At 39.2% G+C, this 18,765-nt stretch overlaps 1 protein-coding gene across 1 annotated transcript in view; it reads left to right on the plus strand.

The window, feature by feature from the left end:
• The window catches only part of DEUP1 (deuterosome assembly protein 1), a 74,558-nt gene that overhangs the window by 9,017 nt on the left and 46,776 nt on the right, over positions 1 to 18,765 (plus strand). Inside the window, exons 2-4 of the mRNA XM_081098908.1 lie at positions 4,053 to 4,224; positions 5,599 to 5,694; positions 14,063 to 14,197. Of these exons, the coding sequence (XP_080955034.1) occupies positions 4,053 to 4,224; positions 5,599 to 5,694; positions 14,063 to 14,197 (403 nt within the window). The remainder of the gene's footprint in view (positions 1 to 4,052; positions 4,225 to 5,598; positions 5,695 to 14,062; positions 14,198 to 18,765) is intronic.

Genomic DNA, 18,765 nt, shown 5'->3' on the forward strand with positions numbered 1-18,765 from the left:
TATGCTGTGCACCAGGGAACTCACAGAAAGAGCTGTACTGGGGCTCTGGCATCATATGTTGCAGAGCTTTTCATGACATTTTTATGGGGGGGAGGTGGAATTATAAGGTCAATTAAGTGGATTTGCATCTGATTATAAGGAAAGGCATAATCAGTGGATCACTGTCACCTGAAGGGCGTGGTAGTGGAATGCCATAGGCTCTGTCCTCCATCTCTTCCTTCATGGCATTGTACAATCACTTGTATGAAAAAAACATGTATATATAAAACAAGTACTGTTTATCAAATGGGAAGCTGACACAAACTGGGAGATATAGTGAATATAATCTGACAGAAACAGGATCTCAAAATGTAAGTTCAGATGTTACCTCATTTAGGAAAGCTGCTGTGATAGCCCACCATCCAAGTCTGAATTCAGTACCTGCCTTCCTATGCCCCTCCTATTCATCCATCTCTCATTGCTCCTGCCTGCCTTGTAGGTGTCTACCCACAGGCAGTTGATCTTGTGTCTCTCTCTTCCCAGTTCCTCACACAGTGGACCGCAGCCACTTAATGAATATTTGCTTCATTAAAGAACCAGTCATGACGAGCCACACTGAAAGGCTGAAACTATCAAGCTAAATTTTAATAAGGAAAATATAAAGCCCTGCCCTTGTGCACCCCCCATAACTAAACAAGCACAAGATGGTGACTAGGCGGCTTTACTCATAGACTGTATGGCAAAGAAATGAGGTGTTTAGACAAGGATAAAAGCACCTTGAAAAGTATGCTTTGCCCTTCTCCCCTCCCCGGTTCAAACTGCTCTTTATCTGCTTGAATAAAAATATATGGCACCTAAAACAAAGGATGTGAGAGTCCCTCTCCAAGCTGATTAGATCATGCTTAGATCATACAGAAAGTTCTGAGTGGCATATTTCAAGGAGGAAATCGACAAACGGGAACATGTTCAGAGGAGAGCCACTGGGAGTTATGAAGAGTCTGAAAGTCTTACTGTAGTCATTCATTCTTTCACTCATTTAACTCATGTATATTAAGCATCTAGTATTTTCCAGGCAGCATGCTAGGTAGTGAGTGGTAGAGGAAAAAATCTTATGGGCAACTGAAGGGAATAAACAAAGACCACCCAAATGATAACAAATGAAGCCTATTTAATTCAGCGCTTGTTACAGAAAGGGAGTCAGCCACCATCACTTGCATTTGGCAGAGACTCAAAGGCAGGCAGGAGAATAGAAAAGCTCTATGGTGAGCAAAAGGCTTCAGGTATACTCCGATTGGAGGCTGCTGGCACAGAGAACCTGGAGGCCGGATGTGAGAAGTGGGGCATCTTACATGATTGATTTGGGAAGCATATTTGGCTTTCTCCAGTTGGTCCTGATTTGGAAGTGGGGGCAAAAATTACGGAAGCTGTCAGTCATTGACTAAGTCCTGACCATTCTAGGACCGTTGCTGTAGAGATTATGGGTCTGAGTCTGTTGTCATGTGTTCTGGCCATTGTCTGTATGTTCAGCCTCTGATATGGAGCACTGAGGAGAGAAGATGCAGGAGAACCCGGAGGTACACTGGTAACTGTATTCATCATACTGATAACTGTGTTATTCAAGCACTTTAAGGTTGACTATATTGAATAGTCCTGATGGATCACATTAGGACCAGTGGATGAAAGAGTTCTTTAGTATAGGAAATAACTTTTAAAAACTCATCTGGACACAATCTCAGTCAGTGGTTACCTGCTAAAGGAAGAATTCAGACATATGCTGGATGGCCTTTGGGCAGTGCTATTGCAAAATGGATCACAAACCTTAAAATGCACCAGAATCACTTGATATCTTTGTTACCAATGCAGAATCTTGGGCTCTGTCCTAGACCTGCTGAATCTGATCGGTGGGGTATGATAGACGATTCTCTTAAGAAACATTTGTAGAAGATATGCAGGCACTGTATGGGTAGTTGGGCTAGATGGTTGTAAAAGTCCTTTCACCCAAGAGTATACTATCCTAACTTCTGCATAACTTAGTCTTAACCAGGGAACAAAACATTCATTCATTTAACAATATTGATTGAGTAGCTTACATTATTCCATACTTTTCCTTTGGGCCTAAACCTCAAGTTCCATTAGCATGCTGCATTTCTACATGCCACTGACGTGGCTCAGTGGTTGAGCATCGGCCTATGAACCAGGAAGTCTCGGTTCCATTCCTGATCTGGGCACATGCCCTGGTTGTGGGCTCAGCCAGGGGGCGTGCAGGAGGCAGCCGGTCAATGATTCTCACTCATCATTGATGTTTCTATCTCTCGCTCCCTCTCCCTTCCTCTCTGAAATCAATTAAAATAGTTTAAAATAAGATAGTGATGAAAAGAACTCATTTGTTCATTTTGCAATGAGCATCCATTACGAGCTGGGGTACTGGTCTGAGTTCTGGTGGGATAGTGATAAACAGACTGATATAATCCTTTCCTTTCAGAGCTTATACTAGCAGAAAAAATAAGCAAAGTGTATTTACAGTAAAGCTGATACATGTTGTTATGAAAAAGAAAATGGTGTGAAAACTATTCTTTTTGTTCTATTATTTTTTTAATAGAGGAACTAGTACTTCCTTTCCTCGAATTTGTTTAAGGTTTTAAGTAAAACTTGAGAGTCTTTGGGCCTTAACCCAGGAATGTTAAGGCTGGCACTTTGTGTTTGAAACCTGTCTGCTGTTGAATAAGCATTCAAAGGGACATCCCTTGTCTGGATTGACTCTGGGTATTTTAGAAAGCGACTCCAGAAATTCTGAGTTCTCTGGGTTCTAATACCTGTTCTAACCCTATTGCAATGGAGCTAATTTGCATTATATACTTCAAGCAAGTTCTTATTAAAAACACCACGTCTTTTCCTGTGTGGAATGCAGGAAGGGGCTTAAGATGGGAAGCAGCTGCCTACAATCCATTTCTGGCTCTGCCGCTAATTTATGTGTGATTTTGACCTCACTGGGCCTCCGTATTTTCAAAATGCTAAATGATCCTTAATTACCCTAAAATTCTGATTTGGTGAAATCAAATGGAGGAAATGTCAGTTTGCACCTGCCTCTCCGCCTGACTTTCCCCAAGCTACATAAATATATCAGAAGCCCATCACCAGCAATGAATGGATACGAAATAACTTGCTTTTCTAACACGGGCATGTGTGTGCTGGGTGGCTGGGCTATGCTTCAGCTTCTCCAAAGGAGAACCCGGCCCGGAAGCCCCCAGCCACCTCTCTTCCCACCAACTCTCAGTCTCCATGATTGTAGTTATTACCAAGGGTTTTGTTTCAAACACAGCAGACCCTCAGAGACCCGAGATACTGCCACCCCTGACTAATAGTATCCCCATTGTGTAAAGACTCCCATTCCTTTGCCCACACCTGCCCGATCAGATTCCTTCCAAACTGACATTAACCAGATCACACCAAGCTCCCCTCCTGGAGCAGTGGCCCTGGAACCAGGCAGTACCCTTGAACCTGGCCCTGCCTTGACTGGGCTTGCTCTTCTGCCCCTGACAGGCACAACTGAAGTCCCAGTCTGCCTGCCATCAAATCTCAAGCTACGATGTACACAGGTACATGGATACTCACATGCAAGAACATGGAACCACTTTTCATAATGAGAATTTTCCTTAGAATTTGTATGCTCTAACATGCTAATTATTTATTTTTTTATTTAGCTGACTTTTATTGAAAACTTATTTCTAACATGATCCACACAATGTGGGTTAGGTTCCAGTCAAGGGCATGTACCTGGGTTCTAGGTTCAATCCCCAGCAACCAGTCGATGTGTGTCTCTCACATCCACATCAATGTTTCTTTCTCTCTCTCCCTCTCCCTCCTTTCTCTCCCTTCCATTCTCTCTAAAAAAGTCAATGGAAAAATATCCTCAGGTAAGGATTAACAAAACAAAGCAAAACAAAAAAACCTATCTCTAGCTTTCAGGCTTCTTCCTACTTACATATTTTAATAATTTGAGGAACTAGTGATTTATTCAGAGCCAGGTAATAATTTTTTCTTGACCTCACATTTTACTTTTCTGTAATTGGCAGAGCTTCTCCTTGTGAGGCTGAGCTTCAGGAATTAATGGAACAAATTGACATCATGGTCAGCAACAAGAAATTGGACTGGGAGAGGAAGATGCGAGCTTTGGAGACAAGATTAGATCTTCGGGATCAAGAGTTGGCAAATGCACAGACTTGTCTGGATCAGAAGGGCCAAGAGGTACTGAATGTTTGTATTAATAAACATTAATTCTCAGACTATTATAAATAGTACTTAGTCTATCAGACTGTTTTTCATTACACATCGTTTTTATGCGGCAGCAGCAATAGCAATTATTGCTCAAAATCCTGTCATAATGTGCTAAATGTGTTCTATCAAAATAAGTGACAGAGCCTAAACCCATAAAAATGTGATGATGTAGACAGAAATATAGTATCAATGCCATCTAGGAAAGTAAGCATTCAGTACGTGCGTGCAATAAATATTGCTGGCAAGGTAACATGTCAGTGCTTTCGCTGCTGTAGAAACATGGTTGTCAAAGCTGGGTCCTTGGACAAGGCAGAGTTCAAGAGCATTTGCACTTTCTAATCCACTAGAAAAATATGTCCTAAAAGAAGTGGAATGTCAAGAGTTTGGTGAAGGGTGTGTGTGTGTGTGTGTGTGTGTGTGTGTGTGTGTGTGTGTACATGCGTGTGTGGAGGGGGGGAGGGTGTGTGTGTGCCTGGCACCCACTCAAGAGGCGAGCCCTCAGCCCCTGGGAGGCCGCTTAGGCTGTAGCAGAATGTGTGATGCGCTCGGGCCTGCAGAGGAGTTCAGGAAAGCCATATGCTTTACCCAAGGTGGACTTCCGTGTCTGTGAATCTTTCTTTGGGACGAGGCAGAAGAGAAATGTTTACTAATCAAATATGGTCGATGTGTTCAGCAGCGACTTTCCTCCCTGTATAGGCCTCTCCCTGAATTTGGTTTCTGGCATAGCTAGCGATGTCATTGTTTGGTGTAGTTGACTGAGTTACTGGCTCCGGTTTCCCTTCACGGTACCTGTGCGAGGACTGTTCTCTCACTGCCACACCTGTACTGGCACAGATGTGTAAACAGACGCCTCCCCTGCTTTCAAGCAGACAAACTCTGTAAGCCAAATCCTGTCAGATATTTTTTTTCATATCTTAGTTCTTATAAAAATGTAATGATTATTCCATCGTCCTGCCAAAGCAGAGCTCCCACGGAAGGCAGTGGGGCTTAAAGGAAGAGCTGAAGAGTGCCAGTAGGGCTTCTGCCCGCGTACCGATAACATAAGCCCGCCAAGAAGATTGTGCAAAGCAAATCCCACACCTTAATATGAAATGCGAGGTGATGAGGGTCTTCTGCCAAACATCCAGACCGTACTGTCCCGATGTGTGCCCAGTGGAATAGTGCCAGCAATGTTTGTTTTTTGTGAATTTAATTGTTAATGGCTATTTTAATCACTTTAGTACCAATATTTATGCTTGGTCTGGTACAGCAGCTTTATTTGAATTTTACCTCTCTTTTGGACATTTTTTAACTTTGTCAGGCAAAATTTAGTAAAATCAAAATTAAATTTTATTCTCGATGCAGGTGGGATTACTTAGACAGAAGTTGGACAGTCTGGAAAAATGTAACTTAGCAATGACACAGAATTATGAAGGACAACTGCAAACCCTAAAAGCTCAAGTAAGGAGACTCGTTCATTGAATATCACACATTTTGATATGTTTTGACCTATAAAAGTTGTGTTGACTTTATTAAAATGGGTTGTTTTAAGTACAAGCAAAAGTTCTCATATTTTAACCAGAGGTTGTATGTTGGGCCCTGTCTTTCACTGCTCTAGATGCATTGATTTTGTCTTTTACTAGATTGTCCGCTCTGTATCTTCTCGTTAACTGTTAGCACACTGCTAGACTAATAGCGTTCTGTTTGCCAAGTGGCTTATTGGTTAACTATATAATAAATAGCTATGTGAACAACAACAATAAAAACTAAATTAGTATTTTAGAGTCATTACTTCCTCATAGGGAAGTCCTTTTTTCTACGGCAGTTTAAAATGTGCACATTTGCTATTATGAAGTAGATCATTGACAGAACAAAACTGGGTTTTATTACTTTGTTACTGGGAGGCTGTTTCAGAAATGATAGGACTCTGCACATGTGATGAGAGGGATACTGCTTTCCTTCCGATCTACTCCCATATCTCCACTGGGCTGTAGAACAGTCTCTCTCCCCAACCCAGATAACACATCAGGTGATAATCATCTGAGCATCTCTGGGCTAGTAGATGATACATCCTTGCTTACTTCATAAATGAATCAATGGAACATATGCTTTGATCATGAAATTGTATTTTACAACCAACATTTTTTGGAGTGCAAAGATTTCATAAATGATAATATAGTTAAAGGAGCCCAAAGTAGCTAATGCTCTTCCTTAAGGGAGCATTTAGGGAGGTTACCAGCCATAAATATTGGAATATGAAACATTTGATGTCACGTAATAGATATGATCTTATCACTCTTAGACATTTTGCCTGCAATTTAAATAGCTGCCACTAGGTGGTAGCTTGAATTATGAAACATGGTTTTTCCTTGCTAACACTAAACATTTTAACACTTAATGAGAATCAACCTTGCATTTTCTATAAAGATAAAGCTCTAAAATTGCAACATAAATATGAAATCACTATAACTGATCTGGAATAAGTTTGAAAATATATAGATACAAGTTGAGTATGATCTCTATGTTATATTTCACTAGTTCAGTCATGCTTGCCAAATCTTTAATTTCTTGCATGTTTTTTTTAAGCCTGTTGTTAAAATGTTTGGGGCCTTGTTTACAGGTATTGAACAGTCATTAAGTATATGAATCCTAGACACTTGATGCTTTGCTTGGCTGCTGGCTAACCAACACATATCTTCATTGCAATTTCCAGAACTTTGTCCTGTGAAAGGCTAATACTGAGAGTGTAGGAAATGTCTACTCCTCTGCTCCTGGATAGTCACAGTGCATATTAGCATATTAGATGCTGTGAGAAGTCCTGCTTTAAACACATGCATGTAGCCTTTTAAATCCATCATCTTCCAAGCATATCTGACCATGGAACCCTTTTTATTTATAAACCCAAACCTACTATACTGTAGTACAGTATTACAAGGTAAACACCGTCAACAGGTGTTTCAAAGAACACACTTTGGAAACATTACATTATTGTTGAACCATCTGCTTCCACTGCTGTTTTCTGCTTCTCTTTTCTTCTCTGATTAAAAGAATGGAAAAAAGAGAATTAGGGAGGGAGAACAGAAGAGAAAGAAAGAGGGAAGGGAGTAAAAAGACAAAGAGAAGAAAGTACTATGTACTGACTTGGTTTGTATAATAGCTAGTAATATGTCATTTTTTTAACCAGAAAATGCTCTCTTGTGGCAAACATGCTTTTGTTCTTGCTAGCTTACTCTACTGCTTCCTTCTTTGAAATTCCTGGTTTATTTACAATTTCATTTTTCTAAAATACATTAAGGATACACTTTACTGCTCTCTGCCTTGAATAGCTCAACTCTGCCAAAGCTTTCTTGTAGAAATTGCTTTTTTTTCCAAGGGGATATTTTATTTTCCTTCTGACCATAATAAAATTGTTATATATATAAATTTTTTGCGATTTCCACTTCTATAAACCTGGAGGAGATTTACTTTTCCCTATCTGTCCTGTTAAATGCAACTAGAAACCCTGGACATTATTTATAACGGTATAAGGAGACTCTGAGAAGTAAAAAGAAGAGACAGACAATTAGGACCATGGGACCCAAGGAACAACATGATAGTGAGTTCCCTGGGGTCTCTATTTGCCTCTTATGTCCCAGACTGAGTAACAGAGAAGCCGGCAACCTAGACACTCCAGTGGGCACAAACAAACAAAAAGAGCCCCAAAGACAGACTTCTCTCTTCAGCCAAAAGACCAATGAAAAGACAGCCTCGCAAGATTAAACATGATTACTGCAGCCAAACATGCCAGAAAAACGACTACAACCCCAAACCCATCCCACCAGCAGAGACTCAGTAGACAGACTAGCCCAGCCCAGACCCTCCCCTGCCTGGGAGGTATCAAAGAAGATGGAGTGAAGAGTCAGGAATTTCATTACCACTGGGCATTAACAAAGCCACCCCCCCACCACCACCACCACCCAACCCATAGTGTCTGTGGAGACCATGTGAGAGCCTAGATTCCTATGCTCATCTGCCGGTGATGACGCATGCCTCCTCCTCCTCTCTGGAGTGGTACGTGGAAGCCTAATGAGGAGTCAGGTTGCTCACCACCCCTCTGTGATAACAAGGCTACCTAACCTCACTACAGTACCCCTGAAGGCCATGTGAGAAGAGGTAACAAGGCACCTACGCGCCTCAACCTGAAGTCCCACTGCCACTCAACATCAATAAGGAGCACCTTTCCTGGGTTACCAACTAAGGCCAAGACCTGGACTTCCACTGCCAGCTGGAAGTAATGAGATAGCATGCCATTTTCCCTGCGGGAATGTTATCAGAAGAGGACTGCTAAAACACAACACTTAAATAAAATCCAGAGTGTCATAACACAATACCCAAAAATGTATAGGTTTCAATAAAAACATCACTCATTTTACCAGAACCAGAAAGATCTCAGCTTAGATGAGAAAAAATAATCAAGTGATGCAAATAGTGAGTTAAAACAGATGTTAGAACTACCTGACAAGGATTTTAAAGCAGCTAGTATAAAAATGCTTCAATGAGCAAGTTACAAACATACTTGAAACAAATGATAAAGTAGAAAGTCTTAGCAAGTAAGTAAAACTATAAGGAACAACCAATTATAAATTTTATAACTGAAAAAAATACAATAACCAAACTAAAAAAAAAAAAGTCAGTGGGTGGGCTTACAAGCAGAATGGAGAGGATAGAGAAAATAATCATTTGAAAACAGCAAAATAGAAATTACCCAATCTGAACAACAGAGAGAAAATAGATTAACAGAAAAGTAACCTCCAGAACATGTAGTACTATACAAAAAGATTGAAGATCTGTGTCATCAGAGTCCCAGGAAATGAGGGCAGGGTGGGAATGAAAAAATATTCAATGAAGCAATGGCTGAGAAGTTTCAAAACTTGGCAAAAGATGTAAACTTACAGACTCAAGAAGCTTAGTGAAACATGATAAACCCAAAGACACCTACACCAAAAGAACACATCATAGCCAAAATTCTGAAAACTAAAAGACAAAGAAAATATCTTGGAAGCAGAAAGAGAGAAATAACATCGCTACCTGTAGGGAAAAACCAATTCAGGTAGGAGATTCCTCATCCAAATCCGTGGAGGCCAGAAAGAAGTGGAATATTTTCAATTTCTGAAAGAACAGAAATATCAACCCAGAATTCTATGTCCAGGAAATCTATGTCTCAGAATGAAGGAGAAATTGAGACATTCTCAAATGAAGGAAAACTAAGAGAATTTGTCACCAATATACCTACACTGAAAGGAAGGCTAACGGAGGTTCTTTCAGCAGAAAGGAAATGAAAAAGAATCGTGAAACATCAGGAAGAAAGAAAAAGCACTGGAAAGAGTAAAAACATGGTTAAACAATAATAGACTTTTCTTGAGTTTTCTAAATTGCTTGACAGCTGATGCAAAAATTTAAACGTCTAATGTGGTTCTTAATGTATGCTGAGGAAATACTTAAGACAACAATGTTATAAATGGATCAGGGTAAAGGGGCATAAAGAGAAATACCATTTCTATACTTCATTTGAACTGGCAAAATCTCAACACCAGTAGAGATTTGCGTTAACAATGTACATATAACATAATACCTAGAGCAACAACTAAAAAAGCTATATGAAGAGATATATTTAAAAAACTATAGGTAATTTAAAATGGAATTCTAAAAAATGTAAATTAACCCAGATGGAGACATGAAAACTAAAAGAGAGAAACTAATAGGGGGGCCCTATAATTATAGATAGAGCACCTGAATTAATGTGAAAAATAATCATATTATTTCAAATCTTAGAACATATATACTTATGTGAATAGGGGGTTAAGTTTCTCATATGTGAAGAGGGGGTTAAGTTTTTCTTAAGTTTCCTTTTCAAGGCCTGTGCGAAGAAACTGAGGAGTGACACAGCTGTGAATTCAGCAAGCAGAACCGATAGCATGGTCAGGCAGACCCACCAGGAGTCAAAACATCATCTCATCAACATTATCTCATCGTCCGATGACTAAGGACAATAGCTGACGCCCGTTCCAGCCTCACCCTACCCTCTTCCCCTTTATAATCCTGTCCCCTGCACCTTACTGTAAGGCAGGATTTGATGCTTGTAAGTGCCCTAATTTCTTGGTTGGCTAGCCTTCTCAATAAATGCCTTATATGATTCAATCCTGCCTTCATTATTGGACATAGCAACAGGCAGTCCAAACCCAGGTTTCCCGGTAACAAAACCAAAAACTGGAGAACAAATGAAACAAAACAAGTGAGGCTTAAGCCCTAACATCAATAATTACATTAAATGAAAACAGTCTAAATATACCAATTAAAAGATGGAGAAATGACAGAGTAAATTTTAAAAATATGATACAACCCTATACAGTACTCTATTCCAGACACTCACTTCAAATAGAACTATGTGTGTACATTGAAAGTAAAAAGATAGAAAAACACACCAGGCAAATATTAATTTAAAAAAAGCAAAAGTGGTGACAGGATAACTCAGTGGGAAAAGACTATTGTCTTTTTAACAAAGAGGAAAGGGACAACTGAATATCCACAAAATACAAAGAATTAAGCTGGAAACTTCCTAAACCATAAACAAAATTAACTCAAAATTAATCAAAGACCTAACTGTAAAAACTAAATCTGTAAAACTCTTAGAAGAAAAGATTAGGAGTAAATATTTCTAACTTTGCATTAGGCAACGGTATCTTAGATTTGGCACCAAAAGCACAAGAAAAGTTTGATAGACCTGACTTCATCAAAATTGTAAAACCTTTGTGCTTCAAAGGACACCATCAAGAAAGTCAAAAGACAACACACAAAATGGGAGAAAACATTTTCAAATTATATTTCTGATAAGTGACCAGTATCCAAAATCTAAAAATAACTTGTCAACAATAAAAAGAAAAATGACAAAATTTAAAGACAAAGATATGAATAGACATTTCTACAAAAGAGATATAGAAATGGCCAATAAGCACATGGAAATGCTCAGCATCATTAGTCATGAGGGAAATGCAAATCAAAACCATAATGAAATAATCCCTCCAAACCCACTAGGGTGGTTATAATAAAAAAAGATGGACAATAGCATGTGCAATGAGGATATAGAGAAATTGGAACCCTATATGTTGCCAGTGGGAATGGAAAATGATTTTGAAAACAGTTTGGTGCCGGGGTCCAACCCCAGCAGGTCCAGGGGTCCCCAAAGGTGTGGACGGAGTCGGCGAAGAAGGAATGACGCGGAGATGGCGTTCAGTTGATCAGCAGCCTAGCCAGGATCTCCAGCCAGGATCTCCAGCCAAGTTCTGGTCTGGATCTCCAGAGAGGTTCTGCTTAGGATCTCCAGCCAGGTTCTGTGTCCATGTTCTCTTGCTAGGTTCTCCAGGTTCTCCAGCCAGGTTCTGTAGCCATGTTCCCTCGCTAGGTTCTCCAGCCAGGTTCTGTGTCCATGTTCTCTTGCTAGGTTCTCCAGGTTCTCCAGCCAGGTTCTGTAGCCATGTTCCCTCGCTAGGTTCTCCAGCCAGGTTCTGCCCAGGTTCTCCAGCCAGGTTCAGTCACCAGGTTCTAGTCAGGTTCTCTTGCCAATTTCTGTAGTCAGGTTCAGCCCAGGATCTTTTGCCATGTTCTCTCCAGCGAAGTTCTTCTGTCTCTAGGCTCTGTGTAGGTTCTGTCTTCTAAGTTCTGTGTGTAGGTTCTGTCTTCTGAGTTCTGTGTTCTTAGTTCTGTCTCCTGCTGTCTTGTTACATCTGTATTTATACCAGTTGATTCAATCCTATCAATCTCTATTACAAAGGTTAGGGCGTTTCTTATCTCCATTCCAGGGAGTAAAGATTATGTAGCTTAAGCATGATTGTTCGTAGTTAAAGTGATTAATTACCTGCCTGGCACTTAGTTGAGGGGTTTTATTCCCTCCCTAACTTCAGGGGAAAATCCCTACCTGGGGAAACAATCTTTCTCAGAGAGGAGACCTTGGTTAAAACACATAGTGCCAAGAAGGTGAGCAAACATTTTAAGAACAGTATGCCATATATGCCAGGTCCCCTGAAACAGCAAGCATGGACTGGCTCCCAGCAGTTTGGCAGTTCCTTAAAAAGTTAAACTTAGAGTTTCCATATGACCCGGCAGTTCTACTCCTAAGTATATACCTAAGAGAAATAAAAACATATGCCCATACAAAAACCTGTACAAGTGTTCAGAGCAGCATTTTCACAATATCCAAAGAAGTGGAAATAACCCAAATGTTCATAAATAGATGAATGGATGAACAAATGTGGTATGTCCATGCAATGGAATATTAGCCATAAAAAGGAACGAAGTATTTACTGGTCCATGTTATAATATGGGTGAATCTTGAAAGCATTATGCTAGGAGAAAGAAGCCAGACACAAAAGACCACATATTGGATGATTCCATCATGATGACATGATCAGAACAAGCAAATTTATAGACACAAAAAGTGGATTTTAGTAGTTACCAGGGGCTTGGGGAAGGAGGAAATGTGTAGTCACTATGAATAGGTATGACATTTCTTTTTGCAGCAGTGAAAATATTCTGAAATTACTGTGAAGGTTGCACAATTTTGTGAACATAGTAAAAATCAATAAATTATATAGTTTAAAGGGTGAATTTTATGGTAGATGAATTATATCTCAATTTTTTAATTATATGAGAAAAAAGATAGCAGAAGTGACTACTTAATAATCAATAAAGTAGCATCATTGTCCATAGCTTTGTTTATAATACCCCAAACTGGAAATAACCAAAATGTTTCAATATGTGAATGATTAAAAGAAACTGTGGTTACATCCATACCATGGGATTATAGTGAGCAATAAAAATATATTGGACTGATGTCAATTTCCAGGGTTTGATATTATACCACTAGAGGCCCAGGTGCATGAATTCGTGCTCAGGTTGGATCCAGCTGGCCCCACCCCAATTAGGTTTGGGGCTGGCCAAGGGGAAGGGCCACAGGGGGTTGGCCAGCCGGCCCTCCCCCCTGGTTGAACTCCTGATTGAGGGGACAATTTGCATGTTAGCCTTTTATTATATAGGACAGTTCATTAAAGTGTAAATATTAGGAGAAACTGGGTGAAGAGGATTCAGAACCTCTCTGTAATATCTTTGTAACTTCCTGTGAATCTATAATTATTTGTAAATAAAAAGTAAAAAACAAAAAAAAATCTTTTGTAAACATACAGAAATTTGCTCACAGATGTTGATAAACCATGCTGCTTTTATTATTTGACAGAAAAAAAAGAAACAAAAATATTATAGTCTAAATTATAAAAAGAATTCTTGGTAAGAGAAATTTACCAATTTTGATATTTAAATTTCCTTAACTTTATATCAACATGAGTAAGCAATTTCTGTTGTTTCTATCTTTTAAATTCAGTATTTCGTTCTTCTGAATAAAGTATAAGTTGGTTATTTTCTAGATTGAGACACTGAAATTAAAGCTGGCAGCACAAGATGGCACTAAATAAAAATAAGGAAAACACTTGACTTTTTAAAATTATGAGCTTTACTGCATATGGTTAAGCCAAACCGAACAAAACATTTATCAAGTGAGTCACTGTTTAACTGTGCAGTCAATGAAATCCCAAATTTACCTGGGAGCTGAATTGTGTTCAGCTTCAATAAGTTAGTTTTAATAACTGGTTCTGTTTGCACTAATTGGAACATTTAAGCTTTACTGCATTTTCTAATCATTACTTAAATTTTCAAAGAGGTACACCAGGAAAGAACTCTGGTGAAATCAAGTTAGGAATTACCGGTAATAGTAACATGTTAACATTCTCTCTATTATTTACAGTTTTCCAAACTAACTAATAGCTTTGAAAAACTGAGATTACACCAGATGAAACAAAATAAATTTCGACGAAAAGAGTTACCACATCTCAAAGAAGAAACACCCTTTGAACCAAGTAATTTGAACCAGAAATTAGAGGTGAGCTATGTTTTCTTAGTTTCTTCACGTGCATTAAAGATCGATTTTCCTTGTGGTGGTGGTGGCGGGGGGAGGGCTATTTGTCTCTAGTGTACACACGGCATGTGCAGCTACGGCGATGAACACCATTACAGATCAACTTCTCATTGAATACATTTTCATAGTGTACCTTCCACTCAGGCACTTTGATTTATTCAACTTTCACACATATCAGCATTTTTGGAAAGAAAAAAAAGTTAAAAGAAACTGCAGACATTGAGTGAAATTGAAGGACATCCCTGGGGTCTGTTAGAGCAAATATCTAATAAATCTTTTAATTCCTACTTAACTATTAGGAATTAAATCCCAGCGAAGCCCCACAACAGTTTTCAGAACAGAGTGTGAAGTGTCAGTAGTTTTTCTTTAAAGCGGTAGCGCCACTCCAATTTAGCCACCACTATCCCCTAGAACAGCCGTGGGCAAACTACGGCCCGCGGCCGTTTGAAATGAATAAAACTATTGAAAAGAAAGACCGTACCCTGCTTTTGTTCCGGCCCTCCGGTCCAGTTTAAGAACCCATTGTGGCCCTCGAGTCAAAAAGTTTGCCCACCCCTGCCCCCCTAGAATGTCTAAAATCTCGGTCCCTTAAAAGGTCTAACATGTCACTATGTCACAGATGCACTCATTCTTATCCCTTTAACGTCCCAGCCTTGGAAAAAATAAGCCAGCTGTTTTCCTTCCCTGTGCTGTTGAGCGCTCTGCCTGCAGGTCATGTAACAGTGGACAGAGAATCTACTCTAAAGTCCTATTCCCTGACATCAGATGAGTTCCCAGTGCCTCTCAGTTGTTTACTAATTCACCTCCAGTTGACCCTTATTGTGGTATCTCACTCAATTTCTTTCATTGTTCTCCAGCCCAAACCCCAGCCAACGATTTCAGTTTCTTTCCCCTTGTGGATGGTGTTCTGCACCTCCCAATCACCCAGGCAGGAACTCTTAGGAAGCTCCCATCTGGTCCTTTCTCTTATTCCTCATGTTCCAGCCCAGGTTTTCCCCCTTCCTTTTCCAGTGCCTCTCATCTCCTTCTTCCTTCTATCTAAATTTCATTGCCTGGTTTGATACTTTATCATCTCATTCTTCCATGACCAATCCTTCTTAAACTTTCCTCCTAAATACCTATATTTTTTAACCCTCACCCAAGAAGTGAGGGTATTTTTTCCATTGATTTTTTTTTAAGAGAGAGTAAAAGGGCAAGGATAGGGAGAGAGAGAGAGAGAGAGAGAGATTCATGTGAGACACATCCATTGGTTGCCTCCTGCACATGCCCCAACCAGGGGCAGGGGGGCAATTAAACTTACAACCTTGCAACCCAGGTACATGCCCTCGAACCTGAGACCCTCCAGTGCACAGGTCGGTGCTCTAACCACTGAGCACCGCCGGCCATGGCTCCTCCTAAATATTTTTAAGAGCAGAAAATAAATCTTGGATCACAGCCCTAAAACCAGCCTGTTACAATAACATTGTTGGAAGTTTGGGATTTGAGTTTTTAAATTCCTGCAAATTTTATATTCTACTAAATGATGAACATACACTTTTAATACAAAATGACTACCACTAAGTACAATTGACCCTCTAGGAAAATGCAGCATGCATAACCCCCGGCGCTTGCAGTGGGGTAACTGAACTGGCTTTAGAAACAGACCGGTCTCATGGGAGACGGCTAAAGATGGGCACCGTCTGCACATGTGCTTTCATGGAAAACGCAGCAGTCCGGCCACTGGCGACCCACCTGACTGACTCTCATGCGGGTTAATGGGAAAACCACATTCGTTCAGACAAAGAAAACCTTAAGTTAATATTAACTACTTTATGTGTACACTGTTTACATTTAGGAAACTAAATACTTACATAAACTATGTCATAAAATTATAGTGGAAATTAGTCACAAAATATGACATTTATATTTGTACAAAAATTTTTAGGCATACTATGTGGATTCAGTTTAATTTCAGTTTAATTGTATAATTATGGAAACACTTCACGCAACTGTTTTTACTTAGAGCGACGCGAAAAATTAACATGTAGGAGATGGGCTGTTCCAGTTTCGGTCTGCAACTAAGCTTTTCCTTTGGGACAAACATCTATACGCTGCTCGAGTAATAGAGCAATGGGAAGCAGTGCGCTCCAGTACAACAGGACAGTTTACAGGCTAAAGCAGGTCATGACTGACTAGTGTTTGCCCTGTGACCTTTGGGCACGTTGTTAACCTCAGAGATTCCATTTTATCATCAATAAATGGGGCCGAAAATATCTTACAGGTGACATTGTGGTTATGCAAGAAAATATATATATATATATATATATATATATATATATATATATATATTAATTTAGATGTGTGCTGAAACATTTAGGGGTGAAAATACATGAGGTTTGGATGTTGTCTTAAACACTCCCAACAAAAAAGGGTTAAGAGAGAGGTGAAATAAAATGGGACCAAGCCAAAGGTAATTAAACCAGTGAAGGGTACACGGAAGTTTGTTATACTTTCTACTTTTATGTAAGTATAAAAATTTTCACAATAAATAGTTTAAACTATCCTATAGGTGGAGGCTTGTAGAGTCCTTGACATACAGTAATTACTAAGGAAATGTTTGTTCCATTTCTCAATGTTTAGTAGAGGGATTAAAATATATGTGTATAGTCCTGGCTCAGTGAATAGAGCACCGGCCTGCAGACCAAAGGGTCCCAGGTTCGATTCTGGTCAAGGGCACATACCTTGGTTGCAGGCTCCTCCCCAGCCTGGGCCCTGGTCTGGGCACATGCAGGAGACAACCAATCGATGTGTTTCTCTCACACCAATATTTCTCTGTGTCTTTCCCTCTCTGTTCCACTCTCTCTAAAATTCAATGAAAAAATATTGTCGGGTGAGGATTAAATGTGTGTGTGTGTGTGTGTGTGTGTGTATGTGTAAATATGTAAAATAATATATAAATAAAATAATGTAGCTTCCACTAGAAACTCTAATTTTAATAACCCTGACCCACTCTCAACTTTAAAGGCCTAGAAAAGGCTTTCCAGCCACAGAGAACTTCCTCAGACGGTTCAGGCAAGTCTGCAGACTCTCTGGAACCTGAACTGACCACCAGTCCCTGCAAAAATCCTCATAAAGCTCTCCAGGTCTCTTCAGGCCCCGTAGGTACTGGATATTTGGTGCTTACTAGCTAATCTTGAAACCAATACAGCTGTAAGACCAAGGAAGCCAGGACCTGCTGACATGTCTGTGACACATTTCTAGCCTTGCTTGGCCTCACTTCTATCTGTTGTAGAATTTGTAAGTGGTTGAGGTCATTGCTCCTGTCTCCTAAAGCATGTTAGGAAATAATTATTTCCAAGATTGAGGTTGTTGGGTAAGTGATGCTAAATAGTATTATCTGAAAGATATGAAATATCTAAATCCACCTTGCCAATACTTTGACTTCTGACTTCAAAGGCTCCTTTCTAGAATAAAAGTAAACATCAATTTTTGTGCATTGTATTGATTTGAAATTTTGCCTATTTTCTACTAGAACCAAATTTTGTAAATTTGTTACTATTACTAAGGATGCTGTTTTCATGTACCAAATTTTAAATTGTCGAGTGTCAGAATCAAAGTCAATAACTTTAAATAAACTGTCTCCATTTACCTTAATATATAGCTGACTGTTGAACAACTAGGGAGTTGGGAGTGCTGACCTCACCCCATGCAGCCAAAATTCATGTACTTTTGACTCTCCCCAAAATGTAATTAATAGCCTACTGTTAACCAGAAGCCTTCCTGATGACACAAGTAGTTAATTAACACATATTTTGTATGTTATATGTATTATATACTGTATTCTTACAATATAAGCTAAAAAAAGAAAAAGTTATTATGAAAACCATAAGAAAGAGAAAATACATTTACAGTATTTATTGAAAAAAAAATCCATGTGTAAGTTGGGCCATGCAGTTCAAATCAACATGTTGTTCAAGGGTCAACTATCATCTATTTATCATAAAGTCTTATTATATACTTTGAAAGGGGGTCTATCCATATTTCTCCAACCTTATTACCATCATTCAATCTCAGGTCACCTTTAGTTACTATAAAAGCTTCCTACTTTATAGCCTTTCTTCACTGATTATTTTGAAACTTGTGGATTTATAAAATAAAAAATTTCCCAAATGTCCCTTAAAATCAAATCTCTACAGAAAATATGAAATTCGATCTCCCTTTCATTTTAAACAAGATATAGCTTTCATTCTCTAAATAAGTAAATTTACTTTCCAACATAGCCAACCCAGTCATTTTAGCCAATTTCCAAAATAACACCAATGACTCTGACCAAATGAAATAGTCCAATTTGACATATTATTGGAGATGGCTGAAATAATCATGACATCCTCTGCATGGCTTTTATGTGCCACTGATATTGTACTTGTACTGTATAATTATTTACTTACATGTATATTTCCCTACTTTATTACATAGTCCTTGATTTCTTTCAAAAAATGTAATCATGAAATATTTCCAAGTTCTCCTCTCTTCACAGTACCTGGTTGGCACTA

The sequence above is a fragment of the Myotis nattereri genome (assembly GCF_964212035.1).
Source record: "Myotis nattereri genome assembly, chromosome: 9".
Classification (NCBI taxonomy): Eukaryota; Metazoa; Chordata; class Mammalia; order Chiroptera; family Vespertilionidae; genus Myotis; species Myotis nattereri.